At 35.6% G+C, this 20469-nt stretch overlaps 1 protein-coding gene across 2 annotated transcripts; it reads right to left on the reverse strand.

Moving 5' to 3' along the window:
* Positions 1 to 868: 868 nt before the first annotated feature.
* Positions 869 to 18400, reverse strand: LOC145627256 (uncharacterized). Of its 2 annotated transcripts, none has more exons than XM_081679647.1 (8): positions 18055 to 18400; positions 15477 to 15606; positions 15322 to 15373; positions 7774 to 7855; positions 7558 to 7656; positions 4054 to 4102; positions 2840 to 3902; positions 869 to 1621 (listed from the first exon to the last, which is right to left on the reverse strand). In XM_081679647.1, the coding sequence occupies exons 5-8, from the start codon at positions 7633 to 7635 to the stop codon at positions 1573 to 1575; spliced, it is 1239 nt and encodes a 412-aa protein (XP_081535773.1). In that variant the 5' UTR covers positions 7636 to 7656; positions 7774 to 7855; positions 15322 to 15373; positions 15477 to 15606; positions 18055 to 18400; the 3' UTR covers positions 869 to 1572. The 2 variants fall into 2 exon arrangements, with proteins under 2 accessions (XP_081535773.1, XP_081535774.1); XM_081679648.1 differs by having other exon boundaries at positions 7558 to 7676.
* Positions 18401 to 20469: the final 2069 nt, after the last annotated feature.

Below are 20469 nucleotides of genomic sequence, written 5' to 3' on the forward strand. Positions count from 1 at the left end.
AACAAAACATCAAAAAAAAAAAAATTATTAGAAATCAACAACATGAAAGCAAAAATTTAAGACAATCTGAAAAAATTAAATTATTTTTATTTTTTTAGTTTCGAACATAAGATTCGTACAAATCTAAACAAAAGAAAATTTTATAAAACAATTTTTTTGTCAAAACATTGCATATTCAACAGAATCTTTGTAAAAAGAAACAAATTTTTAAGCAAAAGATGGAGAAAGTATATAATAAATAATTTACATGTTAAACAAGAACATAAAGAAATCTGTAAAATAGATTAGTTTGTTTAAGCATTTCTAAATTCTATTTATTTTATTGAAGCAAACTTGAAAATAGATTTCGTTAAGCAATTACATAAATATTCTGTTAAAAAATAAATAAATAAATAAATAAAAACCTAAGTAGAACATGATGAACAGAAGAGAGAGAAGTGAGAACAAAAATGGAAGCAAAAAAAATTACAGAAAAAAATGAGATGAGAGAGAAGGGGGTAGTTGAGAATTTGAAACCATTAATTATATCTTGAAAATAGAAATAGAATTTGAAATTCAAACTAAAATTTTCATTTAATTTGAAAAAAGAATCTGAAATTTTTATTTTGGGCCCCAAATTAACCACCTATCATAGGTTGACACGCTCCAAGTGTATATATGGCCCACATACACCTAGTGTATATGTAGCCTTTACATTCTTGGTACTTCATACATTAGTGGTTTTTAGTTTGAGAAATTTGAATAAATATGATTCCTTACTAACTAAAATTGAATTTTATCATTACGGAGTATAATTTATTAAAAATTTCCCGCTTCCACTTCTGCAAATCATGGCATAATTGGAAATTCTCCACAATTAGAAAAAAAAAATAATAAAATAAAAAAAAATAAAATAATAATAAAATAAAAAGACATTGCATCTAAGGTAGATTTTTTTGCTAGTTTCAAGTTTTAGAAAATTATAATAATAATAGACAGAAAGTTCTTATTAACCATTGTGTTGGTAGATTTGAACACGATCCTAAGTTCGTGCCGTTGTCAATTTGTAGCAATGAAGAATGTGTACTTCTCACATATGCAAGTACTACACAAAGTACACAAATTATGTCGCATCCACTTCCGAAAGCAAAATATACCATTGGAAATTGGAAGAGCTAAGGCAGGGTCGCAGGGAAGTCTAATAAGAAGCAAAAGAGGCATCAGACAGAGAAAAAAAAAAGTACACGAAATTGTAGTTCCAAAATAAATTTTTAGGTGTTACCAATCTCATATTAATGAGTTTTTTTTGGTGCTTAGAGAGCCACAAGGGCGGGGTGAGAATCGATCCCAGGATCTCCTGAAACCGGGAGGAAAGCTCTAACCACTTGAGCTATCCCTCACTCTCATCTCATATTAATGAGTAATGAAACAGAACAGTGTATCAAAACAGGAAAACAAACCAGCAAAGTAGCACAAGTTATTTCACCTAATAGAGGTTTTTTTTTAAATTATGCTATTCATAATTAAGAATTGACGCAACAATCGGCACAAAGAAGCATATGCCTGAGGATGCACCAAGGGCTTCTACGCTCACTAATCAGTCCCGGGTTCAGGAGCTTCAGGCCCTTCAGCAGATACAGCACTGAAAAAAATGACAGCAAAAATGTGTTAGTGTCTTATAGAGCAGATTCATGGTAATTTTACAAAAATTAAACTCCGCAACAGAACATCAATAAGTTTCATTTCACAACCACGCTAAACGAGTTTCTGAAACCAACCTTTCAACTAATCAGACATAGACCCAAGGAAATGTGGACTGTAAATCTAAATTCAGATGCATGATTTCATGAAAGTCAGATCGATTTATAATTGCCTTATGAAAGGATTCCTTTTTTGGTTACTGACTTCATCTTGATTGAAGAAAACCGCGTGAGATAAGTGCCAAACTTGGCAACTTGAGGTAACACATTTTAAACATGGTATCACTATGGCAAAGATCTCAAGCTACCATATGAGGAGTCAAAAATACAAAATCAAAGAACCTGCTGAAATAATAAAACCTGCATGAATACTCCACGGTATACAAATTTTTAGATCATGTTTAAGAAATTTAGCCCAAATGAAGAGACAGAAGTGCAACCAAGAGTTCAAGAAAATGCACAAATTTTTAGAAATTATGATTTGAGACTTTATCACATTACAGAAATGCTAAATTATAAATAAAATCAGGAAATAACTTAGATACAGCTAAGGTGTGCAGGAATAATAAAACCTAATCCTTACTTTCAAACATAACACACACCATAAGACAATGTTGTTATCCAAGTACATACAGAAAAGAAACTCAGTCAACAGAGCAGAAAGATCAATGAAAAAAAGATCCAACTCATTCAAGGGGATAATGCAGATTATAAACCTAAGGATACTGCAAATTTGTTACAATGTATTTAGGTGCCATGAACATGGTGCAGAAAGATTGCAAAAACTCTTTCTAACCAATTGCCATAAGCTTGCTGCAGGACTATAAATATAAATATATAAAAAAAAAAAAATTTTAAAAAAAAAAAAAAATCTATTATGGGGCAGAAGGCTAATGGCAATAGCTGACACAAGCTTGTGTGCCATCTTAATTTAATGCTGGCATGCTGCCACCATCATACAAGTTTACAAAGAGATATAGTCTACATCCTCAGTGACTGGGAAATTAGGGTCATCCCTAGTGGAGAGGTCAGTAAAGGCATTCCCAATGGACCCAATGATGACGGGGTCTGCATCTCTGACATTGGTGGGATCTATAGAGGCATCACCGACGATGACGGGGTCCACATCACTGATAATGGTGGGGTTATTAGAGGCATACCTGATTTTGGAAGGGTCCGCAGAAGCATCCCCTATGATGGAGGGGTTCCTGGAGGAGGCATCCACAATGGCATTCCCGGAGGCATTGCCTATAGAGGGGTGTGCAGGGGAGTCACCAATGATTGCAAAGCTCGCAAAAGTATCCTTGATGATGGAGGGATCCACGGATACATCCCTGATGGCATCCCTGACAATAGGATGATTGGGATCGGCAGAGGCATCGTCCATGGAAGGGTCTGCAAGGACATTACCGGTGGCGGTAGGGCTAGCAAGGGTATCCTTGATGATAACGGGGTCAGCAGGGGCATCCCTAATGATGGCATCTCCAATGATGTCGGGAGCAGCAAGGGCATCTTCGATGACAGTGGGATTAGCAAGAACATCCCTACTGTTGGTGGGGTCAACAAGAGCATCCTCGGTGATGGTGGGGTCAGGGAGAGCAAAGGCATACCGAATGATGGTGGCAGGGGCATCCCTGATGATGGTGGGGGCAACATGGACATCTCCTATGATGACGGGGTCTGGGGCATTTTTGGTGTTGGCAGGGTCAGCAAGGGCATCCCTGATGGTGGCGGGAATGGAGGGGTCAACAACATCCCCAAAGATGGCTAGGTTGGCAGGGACATCACCGGTGGCAGGGTCAGCAAAGACGGCATCCGTGATGATGGAACTGTTAGTAGAGGCATCCCTTGTGGCGAAGTTAGCATGGGCATCCTCCATGGCAAGGTCAGCAGGGGCCTCCCCAATGATAGTGGCGGGGTTATGATCATCCTCACTGCCGACAGTGGCATCCCCAATGGTGGGATCAGCAGGGGCATCCCCAATGGTGGGAACAGTAGGGGCATCCCCAATGGTGGGATCAGTAGGGGCATCCCCAATGGTGGGATCAGCAGGGGTATCCCCAATGGTGGGATCAGCAGGGGCATCCCCAATGGTGGGATTAGCAGAGACGACACTAGCAGTGGTGGGGTCATCAAGGACACCCCTAGCGTTGGTGGGTTCGGCAGAGATAGTAGGGTCTGCAAGGGAGTACTCAATAGCACTGGTTGCCAAAAGATATAATCCTGAAAAAAAAAAAAAAAGAGAGAGAGAGAGGGGCAAGATTAGGGTTAGTATGGAGTCCAACAAAAGCATCACAACAGAACCATTGATGTAGCATATGCACACACAACAATACACCATTAGGTTGTGAAGTACACAGAGATTAGAAATTACCAGCCCAAGATTCGTCCAAAGTTGAAGAAGAAGTGCCTCTAATTGATACCTAAAATTTTGCACCAAAATCCAACTAAATTATATATATATAATAAGACTATCGTGGGAAGAAAGCTTCAAAATTTTGCTCCAAAATCCATCTAAATTATATAGATAATAACACTATCAGGGGAGGGAAGAAAGCTTCAAAATTCTTGTAACACACACACACACACACACACTAGGATATGAGATCTTCATATATAGGATATTAGAGAGAGACTTGAAGTGCTATAAGAACTGAGATATATCCTAATTAATGCCAAAACAAGCATGACTTACTTGGGGGTTGTTTGGTTGCACAAAGAAAATGAGGGGAGTGAAAAATCATGGGAATTTATAAATGGGTGAGTTGTTTGGTTGACATTAAAAAGTGTAAATGAGGGAATTGCAAATTCATGGGAATTGTGACTTCCCACAAAACATGGGAAGTTAATTACCCAACCCCCCCTAGGTAAGTCAAAATTCCCATGATTTGCAACTTCCTTCATGTCAACTAAACAACTTTATACAATTCCCATGAATTTGATGTAGGAATTTAATTCCCATGAAATACAAATTTCTATGGGAAGTAAATTCCCATAGCAACCAAACGACACCTTGGTATGATAAAGGAAATGACGGTGATTTTATCTAAGTGGCCCATAATCATTAGATATAAAAATGGTAAAAGACAAAACTTAGCAGTGATTCAAATTCTATAAAGAGAAAGCTTGATGCTTATTATTATTTTTGAGCTTAAAAGCGATTAACTCAATGAAATATAAGCTCACAATTTCTAATTTGGTTCTTTGGAGGTCAATCTCAATACCTATTCACGCAAGTAAATATTTCAATAGCCACAGCCATACTTTTTAGCATTATTTCATATTCAGATTTCATTTCTTATGGTTACTTCCTTTCAAAATTATATTTCCTACTCAATCATATTCTTATCTCGAATATTTACAATTAGAATCATTATTGAGGGAAAAAAAAATCGGACACCCAGAATTTAAGTTGCCATCATCCCATCCAACTCATTTTCCATGTGATATTTTAACAAGAGAGAAACCTGGATGATTGTCCTACAGTAAAACACGCATGCCCTGGATGAAGAAAACTCTGTGTAAAAGAGATAGAACCCAAACTAATTTAGATTTTTTTAAAAAAAAAAAAAAAAAAAAAGCATATGCAAATTTTCTAACTGGAAATCGACGGGAAAATTCATGTTTTTGGAGCAACTTTGGAAGATTTGTAGTTATTTACTTATTACTTATACAAATGTGACAGCAAGGATCTCACGGCAAGTTCATTTATTGTGGTTCACCGATAGATCAATCCAATTTCCTAGCTTCATTTTGCAATATTCTTCTAAGGCACAAACCAGCACTTCAAATTGACTACTGATTTAATTTTAACAAGTAATTTAGTTGGACTCTCTTACTCTTACCCTAAGTTTATAAATAAGCCATGCTGTCCTTTCACAAATAACTAAAAATTAGGGAGGAAGTTAAATTAATATAGAAAAATGAAAACAAAGTTTTCACATAAGTTAAAAATTTCATGGTAACACCACATTAGTCAGGTTACTGTAATGCAGAAGAAAGTTCAGAGCTACTTAAACAAGATAATTGCATTAGCTGTTTCCCTTCTTCGTATGAGAAATTAAAATAAAAATATTGTGAGATTTATTTTGGTTGAGTCCTTATAGGAAAGAGTGAAGTATAAACAACAGCAGCAAGAACAACAATAATAACAACAATAAAAATAAATAAAAATAAAAATTTAAAAAGGGTGGCCTTAGTGGCGGATCCAGGATTTTATGGGTGCTAGGTCACCGTCATCAATCGATCCAAAAAGTTGATTTTGTGAAGGAAGATTTTGTCACGGAGATTGATTTTATGGAGGATGAATTTTAGCACTAAAGAAACTTGTTATATCACATGTATTTTTAATTTTCATTCTAAAAATTAAGTTAAAATATCAATAAGATTAATTGTTATAATATAGGTTACTATTATGGACTACATAGCTAGGATTATATTAATAAAAGCATTGGCGGATTCAAAAAATACCCATAATGGGTTCAGACTTTCGGAGTCATGAAAAGATAATTTAAATTAGTTAATTGATGTATATAATAAAATAAATGTACAACAAAAAAAAAAAAAAAAAATGATTGTGTAATAATATGTACTTGTGTATGCTTTGATTATACTGTAAAGAAAACAAATTATATATACAATAATAAAAATGAAATGAAGAAGAAAAATTATAGAAATTAATAGGCTAGTATGTAAATTGTCAAGTGGAAAAAATAGTCAAACAAAAAGTATGAAAGTTTTTTTTTAAAATATACATATTTTTTTATTTTCATGAAAAATAGAAACAATTAGGCCCAAATAATAATACAAATCAAATGAAACAAAAGAAAAACAAAACATAGTACAATTATGCGTAATAGGCTAGCATATAAAATAGGAAAAAAAAAAAAAAAAAAAAAAAAAAAAAAAAAAAAACAAAACAAAAAGGGTTTGTGGTGGGATTTGATCCCCTGAACCCTGCCAATCTAAGGAAAAAAATTCCACCCAAAGATTTACCACTGAGCCACAAACTTCTTTTCATAATATTCTTTCTTTCATTTAGTTTTAAACCTCAAATTTGCTAGGCCACGTGACCCAGCGTGACCAACGCTAGGTCCGCCACTGGGTGGCCTTTCTTCTTGCGACTCAAATAGGCCAGTTACAATCTAAAAACAACGGAGTACTTGCAAAATAAGAAAATGAATTAAAGTCAACTCGAGCATGCTTGGATCGAGGATTATTAATTAAGGGGGTAAATGTTAACAATATACAGAAAATTTAGCTTGAAGGGGGTGATTGTAGATGGGACAAAATAGTGATTGTGTGAGGAGGGACGGATGAGGGTATAATTACTCTACTCTTATGACACTGTAAAAAAAAGGAAGATAGAGACTACCTAACCCCTTAGCCAATTTAGAAAACCCTTCAGGTCTTAAGCATTTGTTTCTTCACATAAGTTACCAAAAACACAAAGAGGAATCCCCTCCCCTAATATCTCCCCCTCTCTAGTATTTTATGCGAGGTTCAAACTCCAAACTGAAGCATTTTCCAATTTTGGAAGTCAAAATACCATATGGAAAGATGTTTTCTTTGGTTTCTATGTAGTTTTGAGGAAAACAAATTTAATGAGAACTTACAAATCCACATACTTCCAGAGTGCATCTATCGAGTCAAAGCTTTACAATTGCCGTTACCATGTAAACCTATCACTCTACTGAATGCTTAATTTATTAACTAACCATGCCAATATAAGTGGATATAAGAATCTTAAATCTTATTAGCACGCAAAAAATATCATCCATATAGATCATATATGTAAAGATTCTAATGAATTGTATATATAAGAGACTCAAAAATAGGAAGCAATTAAAAGGCTAATAGTATGGGAATCATATCATACCACAGGACTCCTTTTATCAAGGCATTTCTTGCAGGTTACACCATGAGTGTCATTTGTTTCAAATAAATGGAGTGACATAATGCATCCACAGTGAACTCTCTGTCGACAAATATTGTATACTAAGATCCCATTAGCAGTTCCTCCAGCAAATAAACCAAATCTCGTGATCATTAACCATAATTTAAACAAGCAAAAAACAAGAACTTTCCAGCTTACCCTTTCACATACATCACACTGTCTCCATCCATCTTCATGTCTATGATGTTTTTGGCAAAAACTTCCATCACTAAAAGCAAAACTGCAATGAAGAACAGTTCATAAAACCATAAATTATGTATTCAACACACTTAAACTGCCATAAGATAACCAAAAGGATAGTCTACACAGTAAAACTAATATTACAAAGGTGAAGTGATAGCAATTTTCCTTTTTATATGTTTTTGCTAGGAATTAGCATGGTTTCTGACCAGATTACAGCTCTAAATATGGCAGAAATCAGGGAAGAACAATGATGATTATATTGATAATAGGTGAATTACACTAATAGAAGGATAATTCCACTTTCGAGAGGTGGATTCTCTCCTAATATGAGCTTTCGAGAGGCTCACTCTCTCCCAATAACATAACCTCAACAATATTCAACATAATCATTGTTCCTCCTAATGAGGTCTATTTATAGAAAATACCCCTAACAAACCTCTAGCTTATTCCCCAAGTTACTACTAATAGACTATGACTAATGTGCCCTTCCCCTAAATATTGATTCCTTGCAGTTTTCTGTGAAGAACATGATACAAGTCACTTTTCCTTTTTATATGTTTTCTGAAGAAGATGATACAAGTAATTCAATGACTTGGGGACATCGTTTTTCCTTGACCTGTTTTAATCAAACCTTTCTAGTAGTGCAGGAAATACTTTTTCTCTAAGTGTCAAACTCTTACATTCTACAAATATTTAGCTCTGTTTTAGGCCAAGCCTCAACTGTCAAACATCCATACTCATGCCAAATTGTTTTTTAACAAGGGTACTTGACATGAAATGAAGTGGTCAAGTAAGCATAGCCATTTATTGTGATAAATTGAGACATGAGATAGCTAAAAAATGGTATACAGAAGAAGAATACTTCCAACCTCAAGATTTGTAGCTTCTAGAAAACAATGTTATCAAAAGAAGAGTCAGAATTACAACAACTAAGATGCATACAAAAAAAAAAAGAGTGATCAAGGAAAAGAATCAATCAACTAATCCAAAAGTAATAAACAGAAAAATGTCATCAAGTTGTCACCTAGGTAAATCGTGTTTCAGGAAAGAAAACCTAGGCTAACCCCTAAGATAGGAATGACCAAATTCAGCCTCACAGATGATTAACAAGAATAACAACAGATAGCAAAGATCTTGGCATCTTCTTTTGTGTGCTAACAGAAATCTAGAACCTCGTTGCTCTCAAAATACTATGGATCCATTTCCGTATCACAAGGGACAATGTATCTCACACTTGTACAATAGTACCTATTAAACTTTTTTACGATGACCAACTTAGAAGCACTAATAAAATGGCTGCTTTGGCACTTTGATATCCTTTCGTATAGCCAAAGCCTCGGTTAGAAAAAAGCTTAGAAATGGAATTAGAACCCCCCCCCCCCCCCCAATAGTATCTTCCCCAGACTATCCCTTAAATAAAATCCAGAGCCAATCAACCATCATTATACCTTGAACTACTAAAATTAAGCCTAACAAATTCAGGTAGAGGAGGCTTCCAAGAAGGTCTTCTGAGTTCACTCCTAAAGATGGAAAAATCAACTTGATTTCCATATAAAGCAATGTTGCTACATATTAATAGAAAAAACCATACTTACTAGAGTCGCAAATCTTTCCATATCCTCATTATTGAAGATGACTATATTCTAGTGGACTAACTCATATACCACACTAAAGGCATTCTTTTCCACATCTAAAAAATACCAAATCCTAACAAAGATTGAGCATCAAAACACATTTATCAGACGCTTTCCCTAATGTCAAAGGATGTCAACCAAGATTCTTTCTAAGGAAAATGTTATTTGGCAAGCGGTACATTGAAACATAAATCACAGCCTATTTCAACAGAATTTGTCCAAAGGTGTACCATTCTACTGAGTATAAATTAGAAAATATTGTCCATGGTATCACTATGAAATAAATTTAAAAATTTAAGGTCCTCCTTCCATCAAATACAATTTGTTTTGTAAAGAATTGCCAACTTAACACATGTTAAAAATTCACATCACCGCACCCATTATAGAAAATTATATTACCAGTTTACCACATTAGTTATTTAGATATATTATCACAGCCATTATGTGAATGGTATAGTAGAACTACACATATACTTCGTAGGAAACTTTAAACACATAATTTAGTATGTGTATAACCTTTGAGTTTTAATTTCCACAAACTAAAAAGATCAAATCCAAAAAAGTATACTTTCAAGTATTATATCATAAACATATTCTGTAACTTCAGAATACAATGCTGAATCCTGAAGCCAAATTTCCAAACTTGCCAGTGCACACAATAATGGCTGCAAAAAGCCGCGTAGCATCTTCACATGACGCCATTGCAACATCATGATTGTTATCACGACAAATAAAGCATATATGAAAAGTAATCAAAGTTATAATGGATAGTTGTCCAATATAGCAAACTTGATACCATATAATTAAGTAGCCATTATGCACCCTTTCAAGCTTGTGAGATGAACATTGCTATCCTGTTATACTCCTAAGGTCTTTACCAAGTACATAAGTCACACATTACAAACTACGAGGAAATTAGACAGGTAGAAGATGTAATGATCATTGATCAGACAGTTAGAATAAAAACTTATGGAAAACCACCCTTGTGTGGGCCCTGGGCCATAGGCATTTAGACACTATTCTTGATAAATAAATTTAAAAAATGAGTCTCTTGTCACTACATAACACACCTACAACCTTTATTCTAGCTTAGAAAATGGTGTACAAACAATAATTATCATTTAATTCCATTAACATATGAACTATTTTAAAACTCCTACACTTCTCTTATTTCTGTAATACCATATACAGCTATCACTTCATCATTTATGAAGAATTAGTCACTTGAAATATAACCAAATCTACCAACAACCACAGCTATACATACATGTGTCTGACTATTGTAAGTTCTCTTCCAGCCCCATGATACATTCTGAAACAATTGTGTATATCCTCATATCGATCAGGTCAATCCCACTGCCATATATTACTACTTACAATCCACAGACATCAAAATTTTAAATTATTGGACATCCAGCTTTTTCAAGAAGATAGTGGGAAGAGGGACGAGCAGAAAACTCTCAGCAATGCTGACATGCTGCTGAAATCCAATCACAATCTGTTCAACAAGGAAAACTAATAATTTTGAATAACAAAAAACCAAATGAGCCAGCAGGAGCCATGTTGTTTGAAGCTAGTTGACTCAATGAAAAGCATCTACTCCAGAGTTCAGACCCTAAGATCTGGAATGGAGGGAAAATTTGAACTTCAGGTATCAGCAAGAACAGAAAATTAATTAGGCACCGGGATAATTTAGGTTGGGGGATATTTTTCTGTACCATTCTTGGGGTAAACATTATCTTTGGTTCCATTTGCTTCACTCTTTTGTTAACCCACTTTGTTTTCTTTATATAGAAATGATAAAGTGTCCGTTAGTTTTTAAGCATGGCTAGGTGCTGGCCGCTTTACAGTCTAAGAAGAAATAGAATAGTAAGTAAAAGGGGGAAGTAGGGCTTGCCACTGTTGTCAGTATGAGATAAGACCTCTATCAATCAATTCAGCTAGACCTGCTTTGTTCTCCATCATGCCTACCCATGCATCTTCATGCAAGTTCTTTATTTATACATGAAATATTCCCTTTAAAGAATGAAATAGTTCATACTTCCTCCTATCCATTATTATTGCAACACTCCCCCTTTTAGCTAGTTTTAAATTAAATGCAACATTACTTTACTTGTTGCTTGGTTCCTTCTATCTCTCTTCTCATTTCATAAGTCTCTCTATCTCTCGCCTCATCACATGGCCTTCCTTAATTTTTGTGCTTCCCCCTACGTTGTAATTATATTTATGGCATAAAGATGTAGCAAAATGTAGTTTCCATATATCGTGTGTTTCAGACAAGGAACCTGCCCCCATAATAATGATAACATCAAGAATCATTTTTCTGTCCACTGCACAAAATAAAACTCCCAAAAAGCTTATGCAGTGCTTTCAGGTGAAAAACTTGGACCTGGGAGTTAAAACTAGAGTTGGGGCCTAAACTATCACATTTTTAGCTTTTGGGACCTAAACTAAAAAAAAAATACATTGTTTCAGACCTCATGTCCAACTTCCATTTACTAGGGGCATGAATCTATTTTTATTTTTATTTTTTTCACTTCCAAAATAATAAATGCAATGAAAAAGTAGGGGGAGATCTCAACTAAAATTGGAAATTAGACATTAAAAACTCTATTTATCATCTTCTATTGTCCTCCCTCACTGCCGTCTTTAGTCATTATCACCACCTGCACCACTTCACATTCACCCAAGTACCAACAGGCAACAGTCCAACCAACCACCACCTTTACACTACATCATTGTGTCGTCAGTCTCATCACCCACTTATTTCTACCACCACTCTCACCACCTCCCCAAGCCGCCATCACTACTACTGACCAACAAACCCTTCCATATTTAGCCCCAACTTTCACAAATATATGGAGCAAACTAAAACCAACAATGAAATCAAATATTTGTCGATCTAATTCTGTTGTTGATATGTCTAAAATACCAGAAGAAAAGGAAGAATTTGTTGTAAAAAAAATATACAGTTGCAAAGCTAAGTTGTTATCATAACTCCACCCTGAATTCAAACTCAGTAATAAAATCAATTACGGTCACCAATGTATCTTCTTTCTGCCTAAGTCCCAAGATAATTCCATCCGATCTGGAAATATATATATATATATATATATATATATATATATATATATATATATATATGAAAGGAGAGAGAGAAAAAAAATTCTCCTGTAAATATTTTAGAGGAGATAGTTTAGGAAATAAGAAATAGAAAATAAAATTAATAAAAACTAATGGATGATGAATAAAAAATAACTTCAGAGTTTCCTTAACAACACCTAAAAAAAAAAAAATTAAAAAATAATAATAAAAACCCTGAGAAAAAGAAGAGAATTTAGGTCCCAAAAGCCAAACTTATACATAGTTAAGGTCTCAAATGTATGGTTAACTCTGCAGTAAGTAGGAAACAATGAGGATGACAAAGATATAGAGGCTTTAGAATAATAATGCCCATGCAAAAACAGTGGACCTATTATTCTATTAGCCATTGCACTCTTCTTCACATGTGACAAATCATGTCAATGGGTTGACGGGTTGTAAGCGCAAATGCATCATATTGACATACACTAAAACAATTAGAGTATGTACTAAGTACTAAGATATCAATAATGTCCAGAGATAAATTTACATAAAATTATTTGTTCCTAAAACAACAGAGTTTCAACATACTACTCCAGTATACCACATGAAGATACACCAAGATATTACTATTTACCTTCCAAAGAATTCACTCAAAAGATAGTAAAATATCTACTTCGACAATTAAATCTTCTACCCTTTAGAACAAACTGATCCCCCAGCCCCTGTTGGATCAATTGAAGCCCCTAAATGAAGATTATAGTCTAGACACCTTATTACATGGACAGTGCAAACACCCTCTTCCCTTCTGTCTTATTTTTACAGAACTATCCTTCTATAAAGGCCTAATTATGCAATAGAAGCAATGAGCAAAGGTTTTGAGCCTGGTGGCGGCAAATCCCTTGGAAAAAGACAATAAACATTCTAGAGAGCACATTCCATTATTTTCATCATCACTGTCATCACCATATATGTGACAGCGTAATAAAGGCAACTGCCATCTTTCATTACTTCACAAATACAATCATCAATCCTAATTAAAGCTTCATTGCAATTGAGTTTTACAATTTAAGTGGAATTCGCACTAAAATTTACTAGATGGAGAGCAGTGCTTCCTGCATTGCTTCTTTTCTTCAACAAAAAAACTAAACTCTCCACGTATATCACTTACACTTCCTTGCAGAATTTCTTTTACCTCTCCAGTAAATTTTAACAATCCCTGGCAAAAATCTCCAGCAAACCCTTTATCTATAAACAAAACAAGATACATGCAATACAAGAAAACATGACCTCCTAGATAAATAGATTAAAAATAAATAAATAAAATAAAACTAAACTAAATGAGGTGCTATGGATGAAACTTGCATATGAAAACCAGCAAAACCACTATATGGATATTAAAAGTACGAGTTATGTGGAGATCAACAAATAGAACAGAGATAAGAGAGAAAAGAAATGACAAGGATAAAATCTCAGATGCAGATGATTAACCTAATTGTAAAAAGATAAAACCTAATTGAGCGATCTAGCAATCAATCTCAAAGCCTTAATTGAGCGATCTAGCAGAAAAACAAAAAATTCACAACTTGAAGAAATACAAACAATTACAAAAATTCATAAGGTTAGATTCCAGTATTCAAGACTAAATCTTACAAGCAAGAACCACAAAGCTTTGTGTAGGTAAAATTCCTTAAACGCCATCCTTTTCGAGGTGTACTCGTAAATTGGTGACAGAAACTGCATGTATCGCCTTTTGGAGCCATCAAATTTGCAGAAGGGAAAAAAATTACACACAAAACAAAGGGGGAGAACCAACAAAAGAATGAGCAGAATGCAAATACAGATTTCACCCACTTATCAAAGCCTCAATGTAAAGGAAGTTCCAATAATGACAAAGCATTTATGGAAAGAATCATGATTTTTCAAATATAACATAAAAACTGCGTGAAAGAGGGGGAGGGGCTGTCTAAGCAAAGGTAAGGACAAAATTGACAGCCAATGGCTTTATATGGTATGCAATTAGCTCCATGATTATGTTTACACTAATAGCAGATACTACTACTTAACCTTAAGTGGAAATAACGGAAACCTATGGGAAAATATGTGATACTACTTTTACAATCACCAGCTCAGCCCTAGGTTTTGAGATTGTGGTTGCAAATGTGACCAAGGTAGCATTAATGCATCACAAAGCACTACTTTATCGCAATATCGCTCAAAAGGAGCGTGAATAACATGACATGAATGAGTCAGTCATCAATCAAATTTGCCAATATCAACCATTTATAAACCAATAAATAATATTCAATAATGGTTTGTTAAGCTGAAAAAGTGGGCTTACAAATAACACCTTAGCTGATAACAATTGATCATGTTTCAGATCATAAAAAATTACTATATGCAAGAACCTGAGAACTCTGGCCCTTGGCCATTTGTTGAACTGGTGAGGGTTGGTATCTTATCTTGCAATCGCTAAAGTCATTCTTATTGTAATGTGATTTGAATCCCTTAAGTAACCTTCTAACCAAAATGATATTTCAACACACTTTTCTGCAAATATTAGCAATTATTCTAGCAATTCTCTATATCGTTGTTCTGAATTCATTTTCAATCATGTTTACTGATATGACTTTCAAGCATTCCTAGAAAAAATCCTCTTTGGATTAATCCTGCAAACAATTAGATTAATTCATCATGCATCCACTGCATGATTTATTACCCAGCCAAAGGAATAAAAAAAAAGATTATTAACAAAATCAGAGACACATATGCAGTACATGAAAAATACCAATTAAAATTATAGGGATCTTGCTCTTCCTCCTTCCCCTGATTTCATCCACCTACAATGATATCAAATCAACCACCATAATATAAATTAGAAAGGAAAAAAAAAAAAAATCAGCAGCCAAAAATGTTCTGGCTTCTAAAAACTGGGTGACATACCAGATCAATTCCTTCAGGTAAAAAATATTGTGAATCAGCAATCTAATTTGTGTGAAATAATAGTAGTACCAAAGGCAGCACCTTCTGATTTCATCATCCAAAATGAAAAATATTCCATTTGATAACACAACTGCAGTAGATTAACAGAGAAAACAAACGTTGGAAACTAACATGTCAGCAGCATCAAATGCTTATGTCACAAATCAAACATTAAATCTTTTTCTTAAACGATATTTTCAGAGAGTCATGAGAAACAGATGCATCAGCCAGTGTGCACTCTCGATAATCAATTACTGACACTCCCGATACATCAATTACTGATTTATCAGTAGTTCAGTATCACTAAATGCCAATAAAAAACAATAAATCACTCAAGAATAGAGGCATTTATCAATTTAGAGCCTAACCTTGAAAACTAAAGGGTTACACTCCAAGTAGAGACACCCAAACAATAACTGGGAAAGCAGTAGACATCTACAACAGAAAATACTTCCCCCACAGAAAAAGCTACATGTTTACTCAGTAGGAGATCCACAATAGTAGCAGGAAAACTAATGATCCCGACTTACTCCTAACAACCTCCATCATAGTTAAGGAGAGCAACCTATAACATCCAAGGAGAGAACAATTTCAGTTTACTTTTAAAGTGAAGGTTAAAATAGGTTAATTGTCGATCTAGGACAGTCTTCAGGAAATAAACTTAGGGCCTGTTCTCATTGACTGAACTGGAGCTGAGCTGACTGAAATGAATATTTTATAAGAGAAGGAAATTAGGAGTTGAACTGAACTGAGCTGAGCTGAACTAAACTAAATTGAATTTCAACAAATGAGAACAGACCCTTAGTAGGGTTACGTACATCACTCCACAGAAAACAAAACAAAAAATAAAAAAAAAAATAAATAAAAAACAAAAAACAAAAAAATAAAAAACAAAAACAAAAAAGTAAAAAACAAAAACAAAAACAAAAAATCAGGTTAAGGGTTTCACCTTAAAAGTTTAAACTTCCATAGAGGTTGGACATGGGAAATGAATGACAATGAGGAAGAAAATGTATGAGAGATTAATAAAAATAACTAAGATTAAGAATCAGCATTACAACACCAGTGATAAGCTATCACCATTGAAAGATTGACTAAAAAGAGTCCAAAACATCTTGCAGACGCTGTCGCGCCCAAAATGAGATTTTTTTTTTTTATTTTTTTTTTTTTTTTGACTTTTGAGAGAGTCCTATGAATTGATATTGGAGGGAGGGCCAATTTAGGTAGTTGCATTATGATCCAGTGGATTGGGTAATAAGCTAGTTAGTGAGAGGGACAGCTCTATAAATAGAGCAGATTGGAGATAGATTGAAATATGGAATTGTGTTGAATGTTGTGTTGAGTCATTATTCTGTAGTCTTGGGAGATTGTCATTCCTCTCGAAAGATTGCCAGGGATGCAATTGGTGATCCGACACCTCATCAGTCATATCTTTACTTGTTTTCCCCTAATCTCTTCTCTTCCTTTAATCTCTCTCAGTCCTTAATCTCTTCTTTTTGGCCCTAAAATCATATTGGTAGTTAATCTGAGCTAATTCATAACCGAGGGTCTCTACAAGAAATAAACTCGCAATCACCAACATAGTCAGTGTTGAATGCTAGAATAACCTCAAAATGCTGTCTAATGAAATCTCTATCTAGAGTTATTGGATAATTTAACCTACATCAATAGCTACCCACGCAAACTAGTTACATAAACTGGGAAATCTCCAAATAAAATGGCAACAAACTAATCCATCATTACATCCAAGTTTCCACCTTCATGAACTTAGTATTACTATTGAAGTCATTCTCGCTTTCACCACAAACTCCACAAACGAGGAGGAAATGGCCAGCTTCGATGAAGATAAAAATTCAAAGTTTTTTTTTTAAAACAATTTAAGTTCTAAGCATCAACCCTTTCCCTAAATTTTGTTGAATTCCCAAAAATGATAGACTTGATTGATCAATCTATAGTTCCCATGTGATATGCATAAAACTTCATGTTCATATCGGAAAAGCTATCTAACAAAGATTGCCCATTTGATCACAAACTGTGGAATCCAAAATCAAAAGCCTCACGAAAGCTCCCCGTCGTGTGACTCTTTTGGTAAAATTCAAAATTCTTCATTCAAAAGGGATTCCCTCAAGGGAAAATAAGCCCAACCGAGAATCAAATTGTTCGTATCGCTACGAAAGTATCCCTACCAAAACTTCTCCGGCAATTACACATCTATCAACATCATATGATCTCTGAAAAGTCCCATTTCCTAACACAAAAACTACCAATCCCCAAATTTAGAAACAATTGATTCACTACTCCAATAAGAATACCTCAAAACCTATTCTCACCCACAATTTCAAAAGTTCATGCTACTGAAAATCCAAATGCAATTACCCCACAAATAATTCCAATATTTCTTAAATCTAAACCAAAATTGAAAATCATAATAAAAACATCAATATTGCAATTAATAGCAACACAGATTATACATTACTAGAAAATAAACATTGTTCATGAGAATATAAATAAAAAATAAAGATTAAAGATTAACAATTACCAAAAGAAACCGCCATATTGGACATGGGAAAAATTGCCCATAACTAATTTTGGCGCCGCAGAGAAGAGAAGCATCATAGTACCGTTTGAGAACACAAGAATTCGCAGAAAACTGGGTATGTTTGAAGTTTTTTAAGCAACAGAACTTAACATGCATAACAAATGTGATTTCAAGTTCAGGATTTGCATGTTTTCTAGCACATTGATAGTAGAATCAGAAGGCATGATGAACCACTACCCTAGTCGGGTTCTCGGTGTTGGATCCTCCACATTTTGACATGGGTATAATTTTATTTTGCTCGGTGTTAGATCCTCGACATTTTGACATGGATAATTGGGTATAGGAGTATAGGATATAGTTGTAGCTACGGATAATAGCAATACTTGCATAGGTTTGAACTATAACATGGGAAATATTTAAGTTTAACCATTGAAAACATATGTGAATGGTGAATTTCATATGAAATATCGTGTCAGAGTAACATAATCTTAAGTCTTTAATGAATGAAATAGTTGGTGTTTAAAATTTTTTGAAACCAAGGTTTATTAAAGATAAAATATTGTACTATGAATAGACTAAGAATTTCCATGCCATGTTTTACTAGTGTTGGAGTATAAGATAAACACAATCAAAATACGTCAATTTATCTATCATAGGCTTATGGATTGCAATAAATAATTATAATATTCTTTATCGACCTTTATGTTATAGACAATATATGCACTCCCTCCGTTACGGATTACTCGCAACAATTTCCTTTTTGAGCCGTTACACATTACTTGTGTTTGGGGTAATTTTACCCTGACACGTGGTCCAGTCAGAGTGTGACACGTGTCACCTTAGGGTTAGTCCAAATAGGACCAATCCCTGTTTGACACGTGTCCTCCCAAAGAAATGGGAAAAAAGGCGGCCTTCATGGCCCAAATCCCGAGAAAGCCGCAATGCTGCGCAGCCCACCAATGATTAGGGCTTGATGACCTAATCAGGGGCAAAATTCCCGAGGACCCTATAAATAGGAAGATTTCTTCCTTTTGGAGACACGTTTTACCATTTATTATACAGTTTACTCTTTGAAAGAGACATCCTGAGCTTGGAATCCGAGCAGATCCCCACCTAAATTTCCGCACCTTTTTACTCCTATTCAAGTTACTAACTTGATCGTCGGAGGCGGAGCTCCAACCACCTGGGGTCTCCATTGTTTTGCAGGTACAGCTCACGCGTGGACCAGACTTTGTGACGTAACTCTCCCAAGGAATCCAAACAATCCTCAAAGATGGTTCAAGAGTCTGTACCACCTCCTGATCCAAACAATCCTCAACCTATTACCCGACTGGGTAATACAAGCATTCCTCAATCGATAAATCAACCGGGTAGTTCAAGCGCTCCCCCACCGGTACGTCAGCCGGAGGTCTTCACTGACTATGATGACGATGATGACGTGGAGACGTATGTGGCCAAAGACGGCTCATTCATCTCCAAATACACCCGTTCCAGAGATCAGCTGGAACGTGAAGAAAACCAGGCGGGTCGGACACGACCCACTGGGAGGCCTGAAGGGGAAACCCGGAAGGCCAGAGGATCAGCTCCGGACACCCGGGATGAGCTCATGACTTTCATGAACTCCTTCAAGGATGAGATCAAGGAGATGATCAACAAAAACAAGGCCAGCACCAGTAAGGGTCAGTCGGCTAAGAAGACTCCTCCATCTGGGAGGAAGAAGCCAGTCAAGGACAGGCAGCCTACTCCTCATCCCAAGAAGAAGGAGAAGGCAGCCGCAAGACTTGACTGGACAAAGATCCTTATGCCTAAGGGTCCTCAAAGGCACACCCAGCAAGAACAGCCGGGGGCCACTAAAAAGACTGTTTCTGACGCTCGACAGATCATTGAGCGAAGGAGACACCAGCAGCTGACTGAGTCATCCTCCACCTCGGACTTCCCAGACAACTTCAAACAAACTTCTGTTCGAAACTCACTCTCCATACATGAAAGTGGGACAGGCGGCAAGTCCGTCAACACTGATCCTCAAATGATGATAGGATCTGTCCCGTTTGCACCTCAGGCGCAATACGGGAAATATGGTTTTCCATATATGCAGCCGTTTCCCTTTGGGGGACAGGCGGCATTCAACAGCGTCCAACCTTTGGACTGGCAGCTTCGACTGCTCAAGCTTGGTGAACAACCCTTTGCGTTCACCAGGAATATAACCGAGGCGGCTCAGCCGACCAAGGTTAAGAATGTGTTGGTAGGTACTTACAAAGGTACCTCCAACCCAGAAGATCACCTAATGGCATACACCAACCTCATATGTTTACAGGGGTGGGACGATGCCACTTGGTGTCGATGTTTCCCGGCTACATTGAAGGGTATTTCCCAACAATGGTTTGGCAACTTTCCAGCCGGTTCTATTGATTGCTT

This window comes from Chenopodium album, chromosome 4, assembly GCF_948465745.1.
Source record: "Chenopodium album chromosome 4, dcCheAlbu1.1, whole genome shotgun sequence".
Taxonomy (NCBI): Eukaryota; Viridiplantae; Streptophyta; class Magnoliopsida; order Caryophyllales; family Amaranthaceae; genus Chenopodium; species Chenopodium album.